Raw genomic sequence first — 23,896 nt, 5'->3', positions numbered from 1 at the left:
GGTCATTTATCTGTTATGCCCATCATGTCATATTATAGTTCTTCCTCTTCCCTCAAATTTATAAATGCAGGAGGCACAAAGAAACAACCTAGTAAACATGCAATTGATAGTCTAAATACCTAAATTAATATAGAGAGCTCCTTATATATAAAGACAATCATATTTTAAATAATTTCCTATAAGCCTTTTCATGTTTGAAAAGACTATCTTTTATGCCAGTCTTTATTCACATTTTTGTACTTACACTTGCCTTAAACAATTTAATTAATCATGGCTTTTCTGTGAACTTGAAATCTTTTTTTCCACAATGCACCATTTGATGTGGTCTCTAAGCATCAGTCATTGAAGCTCATCTGCTCTTCAGAGATAAACTGATGTGGGGAGCGGAACTGCTGGATGGCACATATCGTTTTAAACTAGGAGCTGCTTACCTTTCTATCATCAAGGTCATTTTCAAGCTCTTCCTTCACCCTGCCATGAATGACCATTTTCCCTGCTCCCATCTTCTGCAGGTGATCTCACATCACCGAATCTTACTTAACTTTTAAGACTCAGCTCAGGGGCTCCTTTCCATTGTGTATTATTACCAATTATTAGGGCAAAATTGTTTCATGGGGCCCAAATGTAAATCAGTGTTTTTTGTAAGAAAACATATAAGCGCACATACACATATATGTATTGATATATATGTATGAGTTTATGCATGTTAGATTGATATTTATATACACATGTATCAGTGGTATAAATTAATCAGTAGGGGAGTGATTAGGTGAAATAATAACGTATTAAAGTTTCCCTGGTGGGAGAGGAGGAAATATTGAAAAAGTGTTGACAAATTCTTAATGATTTTGTTGTAATTCTACCTCATTTAAACTCTTAAAAATATAAGAAAAATTAACATGAATTCACTTTAAATTTTGAAAACATGTAAAACACCACACTGAAATAATTATATTCACCGTAAAACCGAGGAGACAAGACATTAGATATATGAAGTGCATCTCCCAACTTCTGTTCAGGATACAAGTGATGGCAAAGACCATCGTGGAAATTTCTACACCTTCCTTCAATGACACATTCCCCAGTGTGGCAATAACATCATTACTCTTATTATTAGCTACAATGCCATGGTCCAGGTCACTTTGTAAGGCACTTTGTAAATGCACCACTCAGCATCCCGTCCATTGCATTATCCCACTCTGCACATGTACACTTTGGACTTTCTGACCAGCTATGAAAATGCAAGACAAGTTACCTAAATCAGTGGACTCATAAATATTGTGTTTTTCTTTTTATTCAATTTATAAGATCACAGTGTTTATCATAACAGACCAATCTTTGGTCCTGGGATGGCACTTTTAATATATGTGTATTTCCTGGAACATTAACGAAGAGTCAAATTAATATTTCCAGTTATATCTTACTGTGGGGAAAGGAGGCAGTGCAAGGAATGAGTATTCCAGAAAATTCACTGGGTGCTTGAGGGGAATAACCATCCTTAACGAGCACAACACAACATCCTACCTGCTTTGAGCAAGGAAACACAAGAGCATTGTCAGCACACAGAGGTTGCTCTGGGAACGCCTGAGGCTTTGCACTCTTGACAAGCAAGCTCACCCCCAGGCTCCCTCAGGTAGCTGCCTGCTGCCACGACCCAGCCACCCAGTCTAGAGGTGGAATTCAGCTTTAACAAGGGTGATATCTCCTTGGCATGTCATCATGGTTCGTTTTGAAATGGAAACATGAATTTCAAGACATCTGCATGAAGTGCATTTTTAATTAACTTTAAATAATTACCATCGATGCTAAAACAAAAGTGGCCAATTTTCTAGGAAGGGGGTATAGAAGATCATAGGTCGGTTGCTTACAATAACAAAAAGCATCACTGTTACCTTAGAAGGAACCAGAATGATTATTGAACACCACCGCTTCCTTTTCGTCATGAAGCAAGACACTAAGCATGCTTAGTTATTGAAAGTCAGCCAAGGGTACCAGTTACTGGGAGTCTGCAGCCAGGCTTCTGGGCTGGAAAACCCATACCCGCTTATTCCTACTGTGAGACTATGAAAGTGATTCATCTCTGTGTGCCCAATTTTCTTCATGCATAAGATATGATTACTAATAGTAACTTCCACTATGTGAGGCAGTTAATCCAGGTAAAATTTAAAAATATGTGTGACAGGTAGTGAGCCCTTCATTAAGTTGTAGCTACTATTGTTTTGGTGATAAATCCAGGTCTAGTCTAAAAGAAGACTCAACATCAAAATGTGAGCGCTTAGGGACAAGGAGCTTATTTAATCTGTAACTGTAATTGGCACCTAGAACAGTTCTTTCCCAAATGGACATGATCAATAATTACTGATTAAGTAAATGTTCTCTTTGGTCTCATACCATTTCCATTAAAATTACCACTCTTCTGTACATCTGTAAATACTGTACTCTGACAATATCACTGAAATTTAAATCCAGACATTTACTGATCCATCAGTATAAGTTTCAGCCCATAATTACATTTGTATTGATTAAAATATTTATTCCTGGATTAAAAAATATCTTCTAACCATGCATAATCCTACCTGCCAAAGAGAGATTTCCCAGTGACAGCACAAACAGGATGAACCTGAAGACATTATAATGGAATTACCATCTAGGGATCACATCCCTGTGGTTCAATTATTTCTGGCAGAAACTCATTAAGACTGTGAACAACCACTCTCTCTGTATTCCTCTGAAAATTCTGAGCTCCTTGAGGATGAGAAGTTTGCCCACTCAGCAGTATTATAAGAAATCAAGTCTCTCAGGAATGATGGAGTAATGGGATTGTTGTTTATTTTGTGCATTAATGTCTTAATATTTTTTGGCTTGGAAGAATATTAAGTTATTTACAACATATAAGAATAGTACATTTATGGGAAGAAAGTTTTGGAGTCTGAAAAGCCATTGGAAGATCAATTAGCTTTTACTGACCTTGGAGTAGTTATTTATTGATCCCTAGGCATGTACTTTATCTTTAGAATAATAACATATAGCTGTGGGAACATGATGGACAGATTAAGTTTAAGTATGATTTAATTTTGTGGACTATACTACATTAAAAAATGATGTTCACTGAAAGCATTTAGTCTGTGTGAAAATACAAACAGTATATTATCCAAAGAAAAATCAATGTTCAAACTTGGGTATGGCAAATGATTCCAAATTTGTCTCATGAATTTTAAGAATATGTATGCATGTCAATTATGAGAACATAACAAAATAAAAACAGAAATTTTTCATTGCTTTAGGTTATATCACTGATAAATGTTACTTCCTCATACCTTCTGTAATTTTATTTACAGTGAAAATTTTGTCTAAAACCGGCCTTGTTCAATCAACTTAGAATTGAAAATGGAGTCCAGTTTTCTAAACCTGCAGGTCATTTCAGTGACTTTCTTGGAAATATTTTGAACACATTACAGGAAACAGAGCAGTTGTTTTCACGTGGTCGTTTAATATTATAGTCTTAGCTAAAATCAGAGTGCACAATATTAGAAACCAAATGTTTCAGGCAATTTAAAAACAAGTTTCATATATATTTCAATATGCAGCCATCTACGTGACTAACAATGAGAGAAATGATGTGGCTGATGATGTATCTCTTGATGACCTCCTTTACTGTTAATTTTCTCAATACAAAATTTGAGAATTACTGGACAGACATCTCTGGAAAATAATGACTCATAGTAACTCTTACGAACCAAAATAAACATTGGGTGTTATTCTCCAAATGATGCATATATGTGAGACATTTGCATGCTGTTTTAGGGCATTCTAGGGCCTACAGAAACCAACTGATAGACTCTATGAACTCTTAAGAAATTAGACCTAAGTCAGAGCTACTACATGAAAAATATATCTGGAATGCCATCGCACAACACTGCAATTGGAATTGGATCCATATTCCTGGAAACTTAGAAGCAGGTGCTGACAGTTTATTTTCAAAACTGAGGAGCATAAATAGGATTTCTGAATGGGAAAATTTTCTCAGTATGTCTATGATGTTAGGTTGGGGAAATTTACAAAAAGTTTAAACCTATGGATGATCCACAAATTTCAAAGTTTCACCAGGGTGACTCCAGTAATCAATCAGGCACCAGAGCCATTAAGAAATTACATCTTAATTTAAAAAGAATAGTGTAAAAACTAATCAGCCTATATGACCATCATTATGGCTCCATAGACTTACAAGTCAGAGACGGACTCCCCTATTCTCGTCATAGAGTACATTATATTTATACCCAAGTAAGTAGAGACTACAAGGTGTTACTTGGATTTATGGGATACTACCCAATTTATTCACACAGGTCCTCTGCTACAGAAAATAATTTTAAATTTCAATATTAAAAATTTAATTGAAACCATTTGTATTAAAGATATGGATTTTTAGGAGATATTGCTAATATCATCAAGAACACATGAAGAAAAATCAGACTATAAAGTAATAGATCTATCCTTTCAAGGGAGACACTGTGTTATCAGAGACACTTAGCAATTACAAATGAACAGAGCCCTACATGGCAACTTTATGAAAGAGATTGCCCTTCACCATTTGCTGCATGGCATGGATCACATCCTTGTTCTGCAGGCTGTAGATTAATGGGTTCAGCATTGGACTCAAAAGACCATAAAAGATGGCAATTATTTTGGACTCCTCTATGGACTTCTCAGTTGGGGGTCTTAAGTACATGCAGAAGAGGGTCCCATAAAATATGGTGACAGTTGCCAAATGGGAACCACAAGTAGAAAACGCTTTGTGTCTGCCTTCAGCAGAACGGATCCTCAGGATGGCCGCAAGGATGAGAATGTAGGACAGGAGGATGATGAAGAGAGAACTTGAAAGAGTAAAGCCAGCCACTGCAAACATGGCCATCTTTTTGACTTGGGTGTCGGAGCAGGCCAGCATCATCAGGGGAGGGTCAGCACAGTAGAAATGATTGATTTCCAGGGAGCCACAGAAGGACAAGTGGAAGATCAGCAGCGCCTGGAACAGTCCATTCAGGAAGCCACAAGCGTAAGGGACCGTGACTAGACAGATGCACAGGTTCCTGGACATTGTGGTCCTGTAATGTAAAGGGCTGCAAATGGCTGCATAGCGATCCACTGCCATGGAAGCAAGCATGTAAAGCTCAGTGATGACCAGTGCGATGAAGAGAAGACACTGTGAGAAGCACCCGGCATAGGAGATGGTCTTCTGGTCTGAGAGGAGGTTGGACAGCATGTTTGGAGTGATATTGGAGGAATAGCAGATGTCTACGAAGGAGAGGTGGCTCAGGAAGAAATACATGGGGCTCTGGAGGAGGGACGTGGTCCTGATCAGCACGATCATGCACAGGTTCCCAGCCAGCGTGATTAGGTAGATCAGCAGAAACACCCCAAACAGGATCTTCTCCAGCACTGGGTCATCTGTGAGTCTCAAGAGAATGAATTCCGTCCCTGTGGTGTGGTTTTCAGAAGACTTTTCTTATCCCTTGGAAACTGAATGTGACAAAGAGATGGAGGAACTCTGTCTGATTCAGATTCCACATCCACTTAATCATTTACTCTTTGATCTATCATCTGTGGGGAAATTACTCTTCCTATTCTAACAGAACAGAAAGTCAATGCACATATTTCACCCTAACCTCTGTATTTTCTCTCTGTTTTTCTAAATCTCAAATATGGATGCAGATACATTTGCACGCACTCACTTTTTCTCCCACTTGCATATATATTCATATTTATATTAATTAATATAATAATGTAATATTATATATGTGAATATATGTACACATGTATATATTCATACATTTTGCCTGTCTCTCTGTGAAAATTCATATTTGATATTTCTTTCAAACTTTTAAGTAAGGAAAAGCCAAAGAAATGAAAAATAGATATAAACAACAGCAGGTCATTGTCATCATTCAAATGGACAAAAGGAAATTCGAGTTCTAGGGCCTCCCGGGTGTGATATCTTATTGTTTCAGATAGAAAATAGAGAATAAATGTTCTTAATAAATGAAAACACTGATTGCAGTGTGTCCACCTGCAACCCAAACCTAGCCAGTTTAATTTCATTAAGAAATATTGAATTAGTGAAAGTACAAAATAAAAAATTGTTCTCTCTGCCTTGTCATTCATGCAGTCATTTATTCATTTATTATGTACACTCTAAAGATGTAGGATTTTTTTACTGTTCTAAATTCTATGGTTATGGCAGTGAACCAATTCTGCAACCAGAGAGACGTTATATTATACCGGAAGAAGCAGACATTATATACACAGATAAAATGCAAGTACAAAGAAGAAAAATTAAGGTGACATGCTTTTAGATGCAGTTTTTTCCACATGGTGGAGTCCCAATCTCCACCAAAAAACGATATTTTTAATGAACAAATGTGTAAAATCACCTACCTACCTGTAATAGCAGACTTGGCACATTACGGAAAAACAAGGTGGGGAGATTTATAATGTATTTCTTAAGTGTATTCCATAGAGTATTTTTAAAAATGAGTCTGCAAAGCCAATTAAAGCAGTCTTTCTTCCTCAAGTCATAATCCTGATTTGATGCTGGAGAATGAGATTCTTCTCTGAGGCCAGTGTCCTTGCCCATGTCTGGATACACTGTTTGGTGCTGTGCACGAGCCCTTTAGCATAGATAGAGAAATGAGCCATCACTTTTCATACTAAGGAGGAAAACATGGGGGCACTTAAGTTGTGCTTTTTAATATCATAAAGAAAAGGGAATCCCAATTAGAAGACCTCAGTTTTCCTCTCTACACACTGAGGTGAATGCATCTAGTGAGAGTGAGGAGCAGGAAGGTCTTGTAAATGAGAGATTTGAGGAGTAGAAATAACAGGCACACCACAGCCTAGGAAAACTATTCACACCCAACAATACTGACAAAGGACCTGTCTAAAACACGGAAACATTCTCCACAGTTCACCGCCCCGTCAACAACAGGCCAGTGTAAGGAAGAAGTCTGAGATGTGAACAGACACTTCATAAACGATATACGAATGGCCAATGAGCACACAAAAAGAACGTCACCATCCATAATTGTCAGGGAAATGCAGATTATATCCACAGCAGGATACCACTCCACAAGCACATCAGTGCCAAGATTTTTTAATGACAATGTGAGGTAACTGAAACTCTCACAATACATCACTTGATGGAATATAAAATAACTCAACTGCTTAGGAAAACTGGCTGTTCTTTATAAAATATCTCATTAGAGTTTATTACCAAAAACATATTATTTATAGAAGAGAAAAGAAGACTCATATCCACAAAGAAACTCGTGAATATTACCAGGTGTATAGATAATCAAACTGGGATATATCCAATTAAGAGACTACTACACAGAAATAAAAATGAAAACCTAATAATGCAACTTAAATGAATCTCAAAAACATGATATACAGAGGGAGAACAACTTCTGAATAGGGGGGGTAATGACCTCCCAAACTTGATCCCCCATAAAAGCAATGAGAACACTGACACATTGTCAAAATCACCTTTTTCAGAAATTTCAATAAACTTAGAGCTGCTTATTCAAGTCAACACAGCAGCGTCTTGCTAAGTAGAGTGAGTTTTGTGGCAGTTTTATATGTCCTACCCCCTTCCCCTCTCTGCACCTGCACAGCAGCCTTGAGAACTGGAATATGAGATTATGGCTGTACACCTTTGTCAAGCTGCACTGACATATTGAGATTTTATTGTGAAGAAATTTACTTCCAAAAATTTGACTTAGAGTTCATTTCTGCATTCCTCAGGGTCAAGCAGATCAATTTACTCACTAGTTTTTTAATCCTGAAAGACTAGTAAAAGTAGCAACAGAGCCTCATGTTATCAGGGCTCTCTCCATACAAAAGCAGGTCAAAAACTAAGCAGTGAATGCTGAGGCTGTCTTCAAATCTTCTTCACCTTGAAAATTAAGTCATATCATGGATGAAATCCAGAAAGCTATCTAATGTATCTCTTTCCTCTTCTTTGCTACCAGTTTCTTGGAAGCCTGGGTTAGATAATGAGGAGTCAGAGACGCAGGGGAGAAGTCGTTAGATGAAGAGCTCTAAGTGGTCAAGGAGTGGTCAAGAGAAATGCTGATCTTCAGGAGCCTGCTCCTGACTGAGTGTGACATGCTCGATGCCATGGCAACGGTGGGTCCGTGGCAATCGCATCCCCTGCGTTATAGCCACAGACTGTGCGGCCCCTCTGCCTCTGCCTGGTCACTCCCACTCCCCTGGGGCTCTGGGGGGGGTGCATGATGCAGGTAATATTGGCCTCTTGCTTGTCCTTTTGTGGAACCTTCACCACCAACCAATTCTGCTGTGCTGACCCAGCCCTCCTGGTGTTGACATGTTCCAACACAGAAAGCAAACTGCCCTGGCCGTGTCCACAGGGATCAGCCTCACAGGTTCCCTACTCATCATCCCTGTCTCCTACATCTTCATTTTCATCACCGTTACAATGATACATCCCAGGGAAGGACGGCACAAAGCTTTCTCCACCCATGGCTCCCACCTGACACTTGGCACTAGGTTTTCTGGGTCCCCATTCTGCATGTGTCTGAGACCAGCAAACAAGCAGTCTGTTCAGCAAGGGAAAAATGGGGCAGTGTTTTGTATTTTTGTGAGTACTATGCTGAATTCATTTATCTATAGCCTGCTGAACAAAGATGTAAAACAGAATGAGAAACCTTGGTATAATGGAGAAAAGTTCCATTTCAACAGTCTCCCATGAGATTCACCTGCCAGGAAAAGATGAGTCTCAACAGCAATAAAAAGAAAAAATGTATCCCTTTTTGCTTGTCCGTGAATGCAGTTCTCTAGAACAATACTATTTTTTGTGCATGCATAGCTTGGGATCAAGTGAGAGACTAACGGAAACACAGACTGGGAAAGTGGTTTAGAAATGGTTCAGAAAAACAACAGCAGAAAACAGCTGTTTATGATCAAGCAGGGTCACGGTTTCAGTCTCACTCAAGAACTTATTTACACATGGTTAGCTAGCAGATAAATTCTTCCTTTCACATTGTAGGCCACCAGTATTGAGAAGCACTGAGCTATCTTATCAGCAAAATTAAGTGTTTTATGATGAAAAATACTTTCATACAATATTTACATAATTTCCTTTAATGACAGTTAATTATCTTCTCAAAAAAGCTCAAATCTCTAATTTTGATATATTTTCTCAATGGATATTTGATATGCTTCTTAGTATACTTCTCTGGAATATGGAACCCGTGTATCACATTATTTCAAAGAACTTAATATTTTATGTGTTTTAATGACCTCATGATTAGTTTCATTAGGCTTCCTTAATGAAAACAGATACCATTCTTAACAGGGTATGCCCATTCTGATTTAGAATTTTCCTTTCCTACAGAAGAGTGTTGTATGATTTTGTCCCTACAACATTATTAACAACTATCATTATTGAGTTTTACATATTATTTTTCAATTCTTGTCTGCATACAAACCATTTAAAAAACAGCTGCTCAAGTATGCAAGCATATTTGGTTTTAGCATTTTAAAACTAAAGAGTAGCATAAACATATTAAAGACTGATTGATTCACTTTATAATTGACTCCTAAATAAGTACATAATATAACTTAATGTTGATGCGACATATTTCAATATGTCACTTCCTTTTACTATTTAGGCAGTTTTTATTTTTCCCATCTTAGGAAGGACCAAGAAAGACAAATATTTTCCAATCTCACTTGTATGTGGAATCTAAGAAAGCTCATCTCATAGAAACAGAGAGTAGGATGGTAATTGCCAGGGGCTGGGTCCGGAGCTAGTAGGGATGAGTTTATCAGGGATACAAATTTCAGCTTGTAAGATGAATATGCTCTGCGGTCCTAATGTACAAAATGGTGACTACAGTTAGCAATACTTTCTTGTATAAGTGAAATTGCTAAGAAAGTAGATTATAAATGTTTTCACCAACAACAGAACAACAAAATAATTTTTATCATGTGAGATGATAGATGCAACCTCATTGTGATAATTATATCACAATATGCAGGTGGATCAAATCATCACTTTGTACAACTTAAGCATATACAATATGTCAGTTATATCTCAATAAAGCTGGAAAAATACTAGCGAACAAATTTTCAAAATCTTTATGTTCTTTGACAACAAAACTAAATTACTAATACTATTGAATGAAATATCTTTTAAAATCCCAAATATATGTGATTAGGAACTCTCTATGAAATAGCCTATAGATTAAAGAAATCACTAGGAAAATAAGAAAATATTGCAAAATGAGTGATAAAAAATAGTAAATTTGTGGCTTTCAACTAAAATGGTGTTTAGGTGAAATGTAAAAACATTTATATGTGAACACAGGCCAGAGTCAAAGCAATGATTCAAACTTTCATTTAAAAAGCTAGGAAAGAAGATAAAAAATAGTTCCAAGCAAGTTCAGAAAAGCCCAAGTAATAGGAAAGCATTCATTGTTTTGCTGGACCTGGTTATGAAGATCCAGGCTGGCAGGCCTCAGGCAGGAAGTAGGTCCCTGTAGCCTAGAGGCCACAAACTAGAACCAGAAACTCACATTAAGGGAGAGATGGTCATTCTATTCCTCTCTTTTTCCATTCCCATAGCAACTGTTACCAAAGCACATTCAGAGAAACAGGGACCACCACCATGGCCCATTGTTTCTATTTTCACTTAATAACTCACGGAAGGCATGCAGAAGGATTTGTTTCTTAAAGACTTTCAGGTCCAAAATTTATGGTAATAAGAACACAATAAAGTCAAAGAGCTGAGCTAAGAGCATCATTAATCTGTTTGGTGTTGTAAACAATAAAACACGTTAGTGCTCTGTGACATAGCAAATGGAAATTTTCCCTTAGCACAGTGTTCTTCAAAACTTCATATATTTACAAAGTACCTATGATTTGGTTAAAACATAGATCTGGATGTAGTAGATCTGAGTTGCAGAATGTGTGGCTACATTTCTAACAACTTCCAACCTAATGCTGTGACAACAGACCCAGGAACCGCATGTTCAGGAGCAAAAGTCTAGGTAAACAGCGTAGCTCATTTTTCTCAGACCTGACCTTTAGCAGAGATACATGAGACATTTCCGTAGACAACACCAAACTCATCAAAATGCAAAGATATTTCAGCCAGGGGCTCAAAGCTATGGCTTGTTGGTAATTGGAGGCATGGCCATCAGAGTTACCGTATTTCTTCTGAGGACATCCTTCAAGGCCCGCTTGACATCTTTGTTCCGCAGACTGTAGATCCACGGATTAAGCAATGGACTTACGAACGTGTAGAAGACAGCTACTATTTTGGACTCCTTGACAGTCTTATCTGTCGGTGGTCTTACGTACATGCAGAAGAGAGTCCCATAAAATAGGGTCACAGACAACATGTGGGAACCACAGGTGGAGAATGCCCTGCGCCTTCCCTCTGCTGATTTGATCCGGAGGATGGCAGCGGTAACAAAGGCATAGGATGCCAGGATGATGATGAGGGAGTTGGAGAGGTTGACACCAGCTGATACGAGCATGGCATGCTCTTTGACATAAGTATCAGAGCAAGAAAGCTTAATGAGTGGAGGGTCAGCACAGTAGAAGTGGTTGATGACATTGGACCTACAGAAGGTCAAGCGGAAGGTCAGGATGGCCTGGAGCAGCCCATCTGAGAAGCCATAGACGTAAGGAAATGTGGCTAAGCAGATGCAGACCCGTCGGGACATTTTCACACTGTAGCGCAGAGGGTTGCATACGGCCACGTAGCAGTCATAGGCCATTGCTGCCAGCATGTAAAACTCGGTGAGGAGAAGTGCAATGAAAATGTAACACTGTGTAAAGCAGCCGGCAAAGGTGATGGTCTTCCTCTTTGCTAAGAAATTAGTCAACATCTGAGGGGTTGCGTTGGAGGTATAGCACAAGTCTACAAAGGCTAAATGAGTGAGGAAGAAGTACATGGGGGTGTGAAGGCGAGAGTCCAGCCTGAGGAGCACCACCATGCCCAGGTTCCCAAAGAGGGTGACAAGGTACACAAGGAGGAACAGCGCGAAGAGAAGAGGCTGGAGTTCGGGGCGACCTGTGAACCCCAGGAGAATGAATTCCGTTACAGCACTGGCATTTCTGATGGACATTTCCTGGAGTCTGTCCTGTACTTGAAATAGAAGGAAATGGAGCAGACATGGAGGTACAGCTCATAGTACTGGGAAATGATTTTTCTCAAAACTTCTGTATGTCATTTAAAACGGACACTACCATAAACTGACTTTGTACTTGCAGTGAGCCATTATTTTATTTGTCTTTATATTGAATTATCTTATGTAGTTGAACTTGAACAACAAGGGTTTGTCTGTGTGAATCTACTTACAGGCAGATGTTTTTCAATAAACGTATTGGAAAAATTGTTAGAGGCTTGCAACAATCTGAAAAAACATTTCTTTTCTCTGATTTACTTTCTTGTAAGAATATAGTATATAATACATATTACATGTAAAATATGTAAAAATCAAATGTTTTTGTTATCTGCAAGGCTCTGGTCAACAGTAGGTTATTAGTAGTTAAATGTTTAACAAGTCATAGTCTTACCCAGGTTTTCGACTGGGTTGCACATCAGCACACTAACCCTGTATTGTTCAAGGGTCAGCTGAATGTCTATCTCTATACCTACAGTTATACCAATGCTATATACCTATAGATAACTAAATATACAGCTCTTCCTATATCCATAATTACAGTGATGCTACATATCCCGGGTCACCCTGCACTATTTTTTACCTCTCAAAGTCTACTTATCCTATAAATTCCTGCTAAAGGCCTGTCCTTTGAGAAGCATTTCTCACTCCACTCCCATATTACATGGGATTGAATTTAACCATTTGTGCTTTCTGCTTCCAGTGCATCCTACATACGTCTAATTTACTCTTTAGCACCATACATCACCATGAAATATCTACTACTAATTCCTCCCATATTATTTCTTCAGAGGCAGGGACAAAGTCCAGTTATTACTGCACTGTGACTTTTAAGCACATGCTTGTATACTTAATTTAGAAAAGAAAATAAAAATAGAGTGTAAGCACAAAAGAATGAATGAATTGCAATGTTTCACTCATTTCTGAATCCCCACAGAGCTTTGCATGATGTCAGACACTTAGGAAAATTAAGTGTCTGAACTTTAGTGTACAAACCAATTACTAGGGAAGTTTGTTAATCAAGGAAATTCAGAGAAAGTTTGTTACTAATGGTTTTATGTGGCATATGGGGATCTTCACATGTAACAATTATTCAGAAGATTCTAATGCAGGTGTGACGAGAAACCCAATTTTAAGAAGGCACAGTCACAGTGTTCCCATAAACATAAGGCAAATAAATGAAATAACAAGTGTTGGAAGGGATGTGGAAGAAAGGGAAACCAAGTGCACTGTTGGTGGGAATATAAATTTGGGTAGCCAGTATGGGAATCAATATGGAGATTCCTCAAAATATTAGATTTGAAGTACCATACAACCCAGTAATTCCACCTTTGTGCATTTACCTTAAGACAACAGAACCACTAATTTGAAATTATTCATGTAGCCCTATGTTTATTGCAGCATTGTTTACAATAGCCAAGATATGGACACAACCTAACTGTTTACCAATAGGTGCGTCGATAATGAAGAAGTGGTACACATGTACAATGGACACTACTCAGCCATAAAAAAGACCGAAATCTTGTATTTGTGACAACATGGGTGGACTTAGAGAGTATAATGCTAAGTGAAACTAGTCAGACAGAGAAAGACAAATACTGTATGTTTTCACTTATATGTGGAATAGAGAGAACAAAACAAATGAAAACAAACAGAAAAAGACCCATAAATACAGAGAACCAACTGGTGGGTGCTAGAGCTGAGGGGGTGGAAAACAAGCAAAATAGGTAAAGAGAACAAAGAGGTACAAACTTCCAATTCTAAAATGAATAAGTCACAGGGAAGAAAAGTAGAGCATAGAGAATATAGTCAATAATACTGTCATCGCTTTGTATAGTGACAGATGGTAACTACATTCCTTATGGTGAATGTTTCCTATTGTATAGAAATGTCAAACCACTATGATATACACCTGAAACTAATATAATAGTGTATATCAACTACACTTCAATAAGAAAATTTTTAAATAACTGACCCACAAAAAAATTAAAGAAAAAATGAACAAAGAATTATCAAATCATATAAATGTTCATTCAGTAATTTGAGGAATGTCTATAGCACTGACACAATGTATGCATTAAAAAAAGAATTGTTCTGCATAGTCAGTATTTAATTTAAGAATCACTTGTTCTATGCAGATACACCACTCCATGGATTCCATTCACGTCACAGATGTTGAATCTCTTCTTCCTTTCTCTCAAATGTTTTAATTTCTTGCCCCTTTTATTATAATTACATTTTTGAAAACCTGCCCAATGCTTCTCAGATCTCAAAATGAGTCACTAAGCCATGCTATAGGATAATTACAGAAAGGCAAACTCACTTATCTCTATTAGTAAGTACTTAATGAACATTGCTGAATACACTAATAATAGGTATTGACAACATATAATAATTCTTAACTCCGAGTCACTTCATTTCCCCTTTGTAACTGGTACAAATAATATCTGTTCTGTCTCCCCCTCAAGTTGTTGTGGACATCAAACAAGATACTCATCAAACAAATACTTACCATCTTCTGTGATTAGGCACTGTCGGCACAAAAATTGACAAAACCATCAAAAACCACACCACTCCCGGCATCCACAGTTCAGGGGGCAGACTGCACGTAAGTGAATGGTGTTGCAACTGTCAGTGACATGGAGAAAATACAGAAAGTGGACTTTGGTGGAAAGGGTGTTCAAACTCAAAAGAGTAACAAAGATGATGAACTTATGAACGGGTAACTTTTTAAAAGCAACAAACTGAAGAGGAAGAAAAAAGCCAATAAGGCTATTTTAAGAGGGTATTCTGGGAAGATTAAAGAACAATGCAGAGATATCTTTCTTTGAAATCCTAGTGATGCGAACATGTGCGGGCTCATGCACAGAGGTGCAGAAAGTCCCAGCTGAGAACTTCCCTAAAACTCAAATGTTTCACATCTTTGAAAGTCTGATTCATTTCCATCCATCTTTTTCACATCAACAATAACAATGACCCTCAATAAGAAACAGTGGTTGGCAGTTAGTGGCAGCTTCTCTTCAAGAAATGTCTATCACGAAACACTTTGAAAAAAGTTTACTTACTTATATTACCTTCTCATATAAGTTTGCATCCAGAACACCCCAGAAAGGGAATAGATAGTGGTTACTGGCACAGAGGAAAATGGAAAGAAAAAGATCAGGCTGTGGAAATTTCAGATGTATAGACATAGCAGGAATCTGGACTCAAGGGGCTCACTGGCAGAAGGCCTCCTCACTTGCATACCACTGAGTGATGGCCTGGGGGTTCTAGAATGGTCTGGACTCACAGTTCAGTGACTGGTGTGGTCTAGAAATATGCAACTGAAGAAGAGCAGACATACCGATAGGTGGAGAGAGGATAAAAAAAATTGTGAACAGTATGTGTTCACAGAGAAGGAAAATCACAGCTTTGTGCAGCTGTGTCAGGCCAGAGTGAAGAGTGAACATCTGCTCAACAAGGCACTTGTGGGTTTGCTAGTGCACAGCAGAGACAGCCCCCAACTGATGGGGAAAGAGCCAGCAAAGGAGTGGCTCAAGGACAGTAGGAAGCTGAAATGTTGGCCAGGGAGACAAAACCTGTTAGCAGGCAACTTAGTTGGGATCCAAGCTTTGCTACTGAAATGGGAAGGATTGCATTTATGTATATTGAACTAATGGGGCAAATTTGTGGCCTCCGTTTGAGACTTCAACACAATCTCCTCTTGACTAAAAGGAAATTAAACAACAAAAAATTTAACTCTACCTCTGATTTGCATCTCTTTTCTCACCTTTCATCAAAGAAGTTCATGGGCGCCTCTCTCAGATGTAAAATGTCCTGGCATTTATACCAGCAAGTGGGAGGTATAGACCTGCTCTCATGTAAATTTCATGGGGCTTCAGAGTTGGAGAAATGAGTGCCATCCAGGGAACCAGGCCCCTCGGGATTAATTGGAGCTCTCTGGGATCAGGAAGCTAATCATATGTCTCAATCATATTTCCCATAATTCCCTATTTAATATTGTCCCAAGAGATCTCTGGAAGGCAAAAAAGTTTCCTATTGAAATTTTGCAGTTCTGATTTTTAAGTTTTCTTTTCTTTTATTCTACAACTGCCTGCTCACCTAAAATCCACCACTCTTAGCAATGTCTTCTGGTGAACATTGAACTCTTGGGAGGGGTCACTCATATACAGGACTGTGAAACACACAGGGTCATTGGCAAACACCTTGGTGAGCACTTTACACCTTTAAGCATCTCTCATGAAGCTAACTGAAGTGATTCTCAAATACAGTTCTTAGGGGTAGGAACTCCATCCTGCACTTTTGGCTAAAGAAGCAGAGGCTCCTCCGAGTGAATATTGATGGACTAATTCACCTACAGCCTCGTTGCTGGAAAGTGGCAGGGTGGGATTGAACCCCTGTACTCACACACACCCAGTTGACTCTTTCCCCAAATGTACGTATCTGCTATGCCTCAACCTGCAGAGCCTGCACTTCCTTCTAACAGCCTTTTTAATATGTTCCCAGCTTCCCTCCAATCAGTGCTTTCCTTATTCTCTTTAGATTCTCATTGAACCTGGTGTTGCCAAGTTGGGCTGCAGTTGACATCTCCCTAAAAGACGCTCTCTCTGCCTCCACAGACATGGGGCTGATCTCCATCCTCCCTGCTGTCCTAGGGCACTGCCCTCATCCTTGTCTAACACACTCTGTTGTAATTACCTGCTAATGTGTCTATTCCAGCACTGGACTGCAGACCCTAATGGGCAAGAACAGTGATCTCCACAGCTAGCACAGGCCCTGAGCCCAGGTGAAAATAGTGATCAGCTAATGCCTGCTGAATAATATAAGGGGTGTTCAATGTGCACTTAATTCAGTGAATATACAACAAATCCTGGTAATTCCCTCCCAGGGACCTTTACATTATATTGAACATATTTCCTTATCCCTCAAAAATGAAATTCTGTAGGGAGATGAACTGGGATGAGTGAGTAACTTGTCTGAGATACAGGAGGAAAGAAACAGAATGGTAAGAATCAATAATACAAATAAACATTGAGTACCTACTATCTTCCAGGCATCAGGCTCAGCACTTTACAAGCCTCAGCTCAGTGAATCCTCACACAACTCGATGGGTCTTTGGTATCATTATCTTCCCTTTACAGATGGAAAACTGAGGCATAGAGAGGTTAAGTGACTTTCCCTGGCATATAAATAATCTACTGTGAGCCTGGGATTCAAACAGGGAAAACATTAGTCCGTCATATCTCACTGTTGATAATTATGCAGTGGTGACATGCTCACACCATACTAACCATTCTCCAGCTATTGTGACATTCATTCATTCATTCATTCATATAGTTAATAAATATTCAGGGAAAACCTTCCTTCACTAATGCACTGTCAATGCAGAGAGCAAAAGGGAAGTGAAAAGCTATGTAAGAGTTTCTGGTTCATTCTGGGAAGGAAGAGATATGCATACTTAAAGTTTCAGGATAAGGGTGTGGATTGTTAAGAACTCACGAAGATCACATTGGGACGTGGTAAAAAGTAGAGCTTGCCCTCCCATAGCCAGAACGCAAGGGGCACAGTGATAGTTTATTAACTCAATAGCTATTAATGAAAACTTCCTATATTCTAGATTATGGGATAAATATGAGCTTTAAAATAACCGCAGGACTAAATACAGACTGTAAGTAACTTTATCTTTCTCATTCTCATAGCCACCATTACTGGATCAGTGAAGTTGGCTTCATGTGTCTTAGGAAAAAAAAATGATGTATGTGGACTCTGGAAAGAACACAGATACTCCTGTGCATTTTAATGGGATCTGGTGACACAGATCCTTCAAGAAAATACACTTATTTCTAGCTTCCATATGATGGGTGGTAAAGCTATTTTTATAAAAATTGTTTGTTAAAATAAAATAAAAATAGATGAAGAAATTCACAAACTGGTCCTAGAATTCAAACCCAGAAACCTACTGAAACATATATGAAAACTTGATACATGACGGACTTTACACTAAAAACCTAATGAAAATAGTATAGAGTATTCAAAACATGAAAATCTGATTATTTTATTAAAAAATAGAATTGGATTCTGCTTGGCAACATTGATAATATCAAGAAAAATACAGACTTAAATATGTAAAAGTAAAAGTTTAAAACATGGAAGAAAAGAAAGAACAGCTTTATAACAAAAAAGAAAAGGTTTGACAAGATATACAAGACACAAAAAGAAGATTAATAAATTAGAATTTTGTTCAAATAAAAAACAGGTTGTAAACATTTGTACTGCATGTATCATTAATAGTTTAGTACCTAGTACAGAATACATGAGTAGCAATTACAAATGTAGATTTTAAAGATAAAAAAATAACAGCTGAAAATTGGGCAAAGGATATGGACATACTACTAAAAGAAAGAGAAATCTCCAATTACTATAAGAGCCTTTAAAAGCACTTCAGTTAGCTTGGAATGATGTTGAATATATCAGTGAAAAAAACTGCTAAACAAATCACCATAGATAATCTAAAAGGGTTTAGTGAAAATTAAAATAAATTAAACAATGATATATAGAGTATATTTACATTTATTGGGTTTTAAATCTGGCAAAAAAAAATGCTATGCAGTCCTGTGCATAACACCACCAACAAATATTAAAACTCTACATGAGGATATAAAACATTAAATTTATCTTAGAGTTCAATGAAGGAAATGAGGAGAGGAAAAGAATCAGGCAGGGAGATCTCAATTTAACAGTATCTGAGCATCTGATATATCTGAAACAAAAGTTGTATTGTGTGTTGACTTACTAACGATTATTTATTCTTATTCAGGTGGTCTTTTTATTTACTTAGGAAGCAATTGCTGGTGGAAAACTTTCTTGATTGCTCTTTTAACATCTTTGTTCCGAAGGCTGTAGATGAAAGGGTTTAACATAGGGCTCACAAAGATATAAAGAACAGCTACAATTTTTCCCTGCTCTACTGATGCTTCAGAAAGGGGTCTCAGATACATGCAGAACAATGTCCCATAAAAGACGGTGACAGCTGTCAAATGGGACCCACACGTGGAGAAGGCCTTTTGCCTCCCATCAGCAGAGCGGATATGCAGAATGGCTGTGAAAATGAAAATGTAGGAGATGAGGATGATGGTGAGAGAGCAGGTGAGGTTGGAACCAGCCCCCACCAACATGGCCATTTCTTTGGCATACGTATCCGAGCAGGCAAGGACTAGGAGAGGTGGGTCTGCACAGTAAAAGTGGTTGATCTCATTGGGTCCACAGAATGAGAGACGAAGCATCAGGATGGTCTGGACCAGACCATTTGCAAAGCCATAAATATAAGTAGTGGCAACAAGAGAGAGACAGACGCATCTGGACATTTGGATGCCATATAACAAAGGTTTGCAGATGGCCATGTAGCGGTCATAAGCCATCACTGTGAGCATGTAGTAGTCTGTGATCACCAGGGCAATGAAAAAGTGGAATTGTATAAAGCAACCAACGACAGATATAGTTTTTCTCTTGGATAAGAAATGAACCAGCATCTGAGGAGAGACACTGGTGGCATAACAGAGGTCTACAAAGGAGAGGTGGCTGAGGAAGAAGTACATTGGCGTGTGGAGTTTTGAGTCACTTCTGATTACCAAAATCATGCTCATGTTGCCAATCACGGTGATCAGGTAGATGACAAGGAAGACCGCAAAGAGGAGAGGTTGCAACTCAGGGCGATCTGTCAGTCCCAGGAGAATAAACTCAGTCACTGCCGTGTGGTTTTCCTCTGACATTGTGTTTGCTTGGCTTCAAATGAGGACTAAGGTAAAGGAAATAAAAATGCATTTGTCATTTATCTGTTACCCCGTCATGTCATATTATAGTTCTTCCTCTTCCCTTGAATTTATAAATGAAGGTGGCACAAATAACCTAGTAAGCATGTATTGATATTTTAAATACCTAAATTAATCTAGGGAGCTCCTTATGTATAAAGACAATCATACTTTATAAATACTTCCTACAAGCCTTTTCATATTTGAAAAGCCTTTATCTTGTCTGCTTGTCTTTATCGTATTTGTTTATTTATACTTTCTTTAAACAATTTCCTTAATCTTTGATTTTCTTTAAGATTGTAACCTTTTTTACTCCAATATACGTTTTTATGTGATCTCTAAGTATCAAGTCACTGAGTCTCATCTGTTTTTCACAGCTGAATTGATGTGGGGAGTGGAACTGATCAATAGCGCATATCCTTTTAAACTAGGATCTCTCTACCTGCCCCTCAAACCTCAAGATCATTTTCAAGGTCTTCCTTCACCCTGCAATGAATGACCATTTTCCCTGCTCCCGTGTACTGCAGGTGGCATCACGTCACCAAATCTTATTTAACTTTTAAGACTCAGTTCAGGGGCGTCTTTGCGTTGTGTATTATTGCCAAGTATTAGGGGCAAACATTGATTCACGGAGAATTAATGTAAATCAGTGTTTTTGTAAAAAAAACTAATTTGATATATAGATACATACACATGTATCAATGGTATAAAATGTTTGTAGGGGAGTAATTAGGTGAAATAATAATGTGTTGACGTTTCCTTGGTGGGAGAGCAGGCAATATTGAAAAAGGTTGAGAAGAGTGTGATAACTTTGCTGTATGTCTACCTCATTTTAACTCTTGAAAAGATTTAGAAAAACTCTACGACCTGAATTCAACTTAAGTTGTTAAAAACATGTAAAAAGCCACACTGAAATAATTATCATATTCACCATACCACTAAGACAGGACATAAGATACATGAAGTGCTTCTCCCAACATTTGTACAAGATAAAGGTGATGGTGAAGACCATTGTGGAAAAATCTACATCCTCTTCAATGAAGCATTCCCTGCTATGGCAGTGTTGTCCTGAGTCATTATTAGCTACAATGCCATTGACTGGCTCAGGTCGTTTTGTAAGGCACTTTGTAAATGGATCACTCAGCATCCTGTCCATTGCATTATTCCATTTTTCACATGTAAATTTTGGACTTTTTAACTAGCTAATAACTTTATTATTAAAATTATTATTTATGAGGTACATAACAAGTCACCTTAATCAGTGGAATCATAGATATTGTGTGATATTCTTTTCTAAGTTCATAAGGTCATTTTAATTATCATAACAAATACTCTTTGGTGCTGAGTTGCATTTTTTGTAAGTTCTTTTCATTAAAACATTACTTAACCATTAATCTGGGAAAAGTTTTAAATATATCTGACTTGAAATAAGCACTTCATAAGTTGTAGCCACCATTATTGGGTGAAAAAATCTAAAACAAGACTCAACATCAAAACATGAGTTCCTAAAGGACAACAAGTTTATCTAATCTATCTATAACCTTAGTGACACTTAGAACAGCGCTTTCCCAAATGGACACAATCAATAATTACTGGTGGAGTGAATGTTCTCTTTGGTCTCCTTCCCTTTCCATTATAAATACTATTCCAGTGTCCATTTATAAATATCTGTACTCTGAGAAGATCATTTGAATAAATCAAGGCATTTGTTAATTCGTCAGAATATGTTTCAACCCATAATTTTACTTTTATTGATCAAAATATTTATTTTTAGATTCCAAAATGTATTTTAATAATACTTAATCCTACCTGTGAATGAAGAGTGATTTCCCAGTGACAGCATGGTTAGGATGAACCTGAAGAGTTTATAATTGTCATATATGGACCAAATCCCTATGGTTCAATTATTTCTAGCAGAAAGCCATTCAAACCATGAAAAACACTATCTTTTTATCCTTTGGAAAATCCTAAGTTCACTGAGGGCATGGTGTTTCCTCACTTCCCAGTATCATCAAGGAATCAAATCTCTTGTGAATGATGGAGCAATGGGATTCATTATTTTAATTTATGCCTGACTATCTTGATATTTTTGACTTTAGGGAAATAGTAAGTTCTCTTGTTAACCACATGTAAGACAGAATAGTGCTTGAACTTAGGAGACAGTTTTGGAAAATAATGGGAAGACCAATTGACTTTTGTGAAGCTTGGACTAGTTATTTACCAATTCTGAGCCTTGTGCTTTGCATTTTGTTAGAAAACAGTAATATATAACTGTGGGAACATGATGGATTTATAGGTAATACAGATAGATGTGCTGGTGATTCTGCCTTTGTTACCCTACCTGACCCAGACCTATTGAGTTTTCTTTTCTACCTTGTTTTGTCGACCTGGAACTTAACCTTTATGCATCAATAGAACTTCTTTGATGTCTACTTTTCAGCTGAGTTTGTCCAGTGGAGGAAACCAGCAAGATGTCAAAGGTTGAGAGGAAGAGAGAAGTGGCTGCATTCTTCCAAGAAAAAGTCCTGCTGAGCTGTGTGTTGGAGAAGATTGCCAGGGACTTCCTTCCTGGTTCGAGCTCTCACTGGGCGCTAGTGACAGCAGCCATTTGCCAGGCCATTTCAAGGCGAGGGGTGAAAATTGATTTCTGCAATAAACCTCCAACTACTTAATCTTCTTTGATATCTTTAACTTTGCCTGTATTCTTTGTATTTTCATTAAATTCTCTTCAGTTAAGTCATCTGAGTAAAAATTTGTTTTACGCTATGTCCCTGTCTCAGGTCAGAGCATCACATAGTATTTATTTGATTAATGATGCAGTGGAAATAACCATATTTACATCAATAATAACTATTTATTTTGTTAAATTTTGGGGATATTTCTGACTTCACTGTTGTTGGAACTTAAAGGGGCCATGCAATCACTCTCCTTCCTGACCCTGAATCAGTTGCATCCATGAGTCAGATCTTAACATTATTACAGCTAAGCTTAGATTTGAGAATGTAGCTTAGACATACTTTTCTGTTCCTTTCATCTGAATTGAAGTCAGCCAGACCCAGCAGAACAGTGAAAATACTCATTTCCTTTTTCCCTTTCCAGAGCCATGACCAATCAGAACGTACGACTGAGACAAGACATAGGTGTCAATCACGCAGAGAACAAGATGCTTTGTATTGACAGCCAGGCAGCTGCAATGATCCTGTTCATAATCTCACCAGCCTCCTTTCACCCTACTGATTTATGCATATGTGGGGGTGTAGTCAGAGAAATCCAAGTGTCCTTCAAAACTTTTCCTTCCAATGTCGTTTAGAAACCTCTGCCTCAGTCCTTTCCACTGTAGCTGGCATCCCTTTCTTCAGTTTATGCATTCCAGAAACCTCTGAGTCATCCTTGATTTCCTCCTCTCATTCTTCACTCCCTTTCATAGCCAAATAATCCTGTCACTTTTTAAATATATCACGTGTCAAATTTTCCTACATTAAGAAGAATGAGGAGGAGGAGAAGGAGGGGTAGAAGAAAGAGAAGGAGGAGAAGGAAAAGGGAAGCAAAAGGAGAAGAAAAGAAATACCAGTATTTCAAAGGAACTTCAAAGAAACTTGCAATGATGCTTTGAAAGTACTGGTAGATCTTTTTTCTTAAAATGGTAAAAAAATTTTATTAATTCATTTCAACAAAAATTCCCACTTTGGGGAAATGGTATCAATGGGAAATACATGACACAAGGAAAGCAATTCAAGGCTCTTAGCACTTTTTTTTCCACTGCCCACTATCAACCTAGTACCAGACCCAATCCATTTGCTTGGAAACTAAAGGAGCTTTTAGCACCCCAAAACCCCTGAGACATCTTCAAAAGAAATCTCTGTGTTATAATTCACAATCACA

The 23,896-nt window shown here is 37.9% G+C and overlaps 3 protein-coding genes and 1 pseudogene across 3 annotated transcripts; 1 reads left to right on the top strand and 3 right to left on the bottom strand.

Annotated features, from left to right (window-relative positions):
• Positions 1–4,549: 4,549 nt before the first annotated feature.
• On the bottom strand, positions 4,550–6,628 carry LOC118908070 (olfactory receptor 5M10-like). Its single transcript, XM_036877133.2, has 2 exons — positions 6,434–6,628; positions 4,550–5,494 (listed from the first exon to the last, which is right to left on the bottom strand). Exons 1-2 carry the CDS (start codon positions 6,626–6,628, stop codon positions 4,550–4,552), a joined length of 1,140 nt encoding a protein of 379 aa, XP_036733028.2.
• Positions 6,629–8,118: 1,490 nt separating this feature from the next.
• Positions 8,119–8,801, top strand: LOC130684759 (olfactory receptor 5M11-like; annotated as a pseudogene).
• A 2,379-nt stretch (positions 8,802–11,180) lies between these two features.
• LOC118908004 (olfactory receptor 5M11-like) lies at positions 11,181–12,149 on the bottom strand. The gene has a single exon (XM_036877074.2). It carries the CDS (start codon positions 12,147–12,149, stop codon positions 11,181–11,183), a length of 969 nt encoding a protein of 322 aa, XP_036732969.2.
• A 6,887-nt stretch (positions 12,150–19,036) lies between these two features.
• LOC118908058 (olfactory receptor 1030-like) lies at positions 19,037–19,975 on the bottom strand. Its single transcript, XM_036877121.2, has one exon. The coding sequence runs from the start codon at positions 19,973–19,975 to the stop codon at positions 19,037–19,039; it is 939 nt and encodes a 312-aa protein (XP_036733016.2).
• Between the last annotated feature and the right edge of the window lie 3,921 nt (positions 19,976–23,896).

The sequence above is a fragment of the Manis pentadactyla genome, chromosome 9, assembly GCF_030020395.1.
Source record: "Manis pentadactyla isolate mManPen7 chromosome 9, mManPen7.hap1, whole genome shotgun sequence".
Lineage (NCBI taxonomy): Eukaryota > Metazoa > Chordata > Mammalia > Pholidota > Manidae > Manis > Manis pentadactyla.
Note: the sequence above shows the minus strand (reverse complement) of the source record. Positions and strands in the feature narration are given on the sequence as shown.

What these genes read in the sequence shown, in the direction of transcription:
- LOC118908058 (XM_036877121.2), bottom strand. Translation starts at nt 19,975, where the DNA reads ATGTCAGAGGAAAACCACACGGCAGTGACTGAGTTTATTCTCCTGGGA.
- LOC118908004 (XM_036877074.2), bottom strand. Translation starts at nt 12,149, where the DNA reads ATGTCCATCAGAAATGCCAGTGCTGTAACGGAATTCATTCTCCTGGGG.
- LOC118908070 (XM_036877133.2), bottom strand. Translation starts at nt 6,628, where the DNA reads ATGGGCAAGGACACTGGCCTCAGAGAAGAATCTCATTCTCCAGCATCA. An exon ending in TGCCAAGTCTGCTATTACAG is followed by an intron (nt 5,495 to 6,433) that starts GTAGGTAGGTGA and finishes GGATAAGAAAAG; the next exon opens with TCTTCTGAAAACCACACCAC.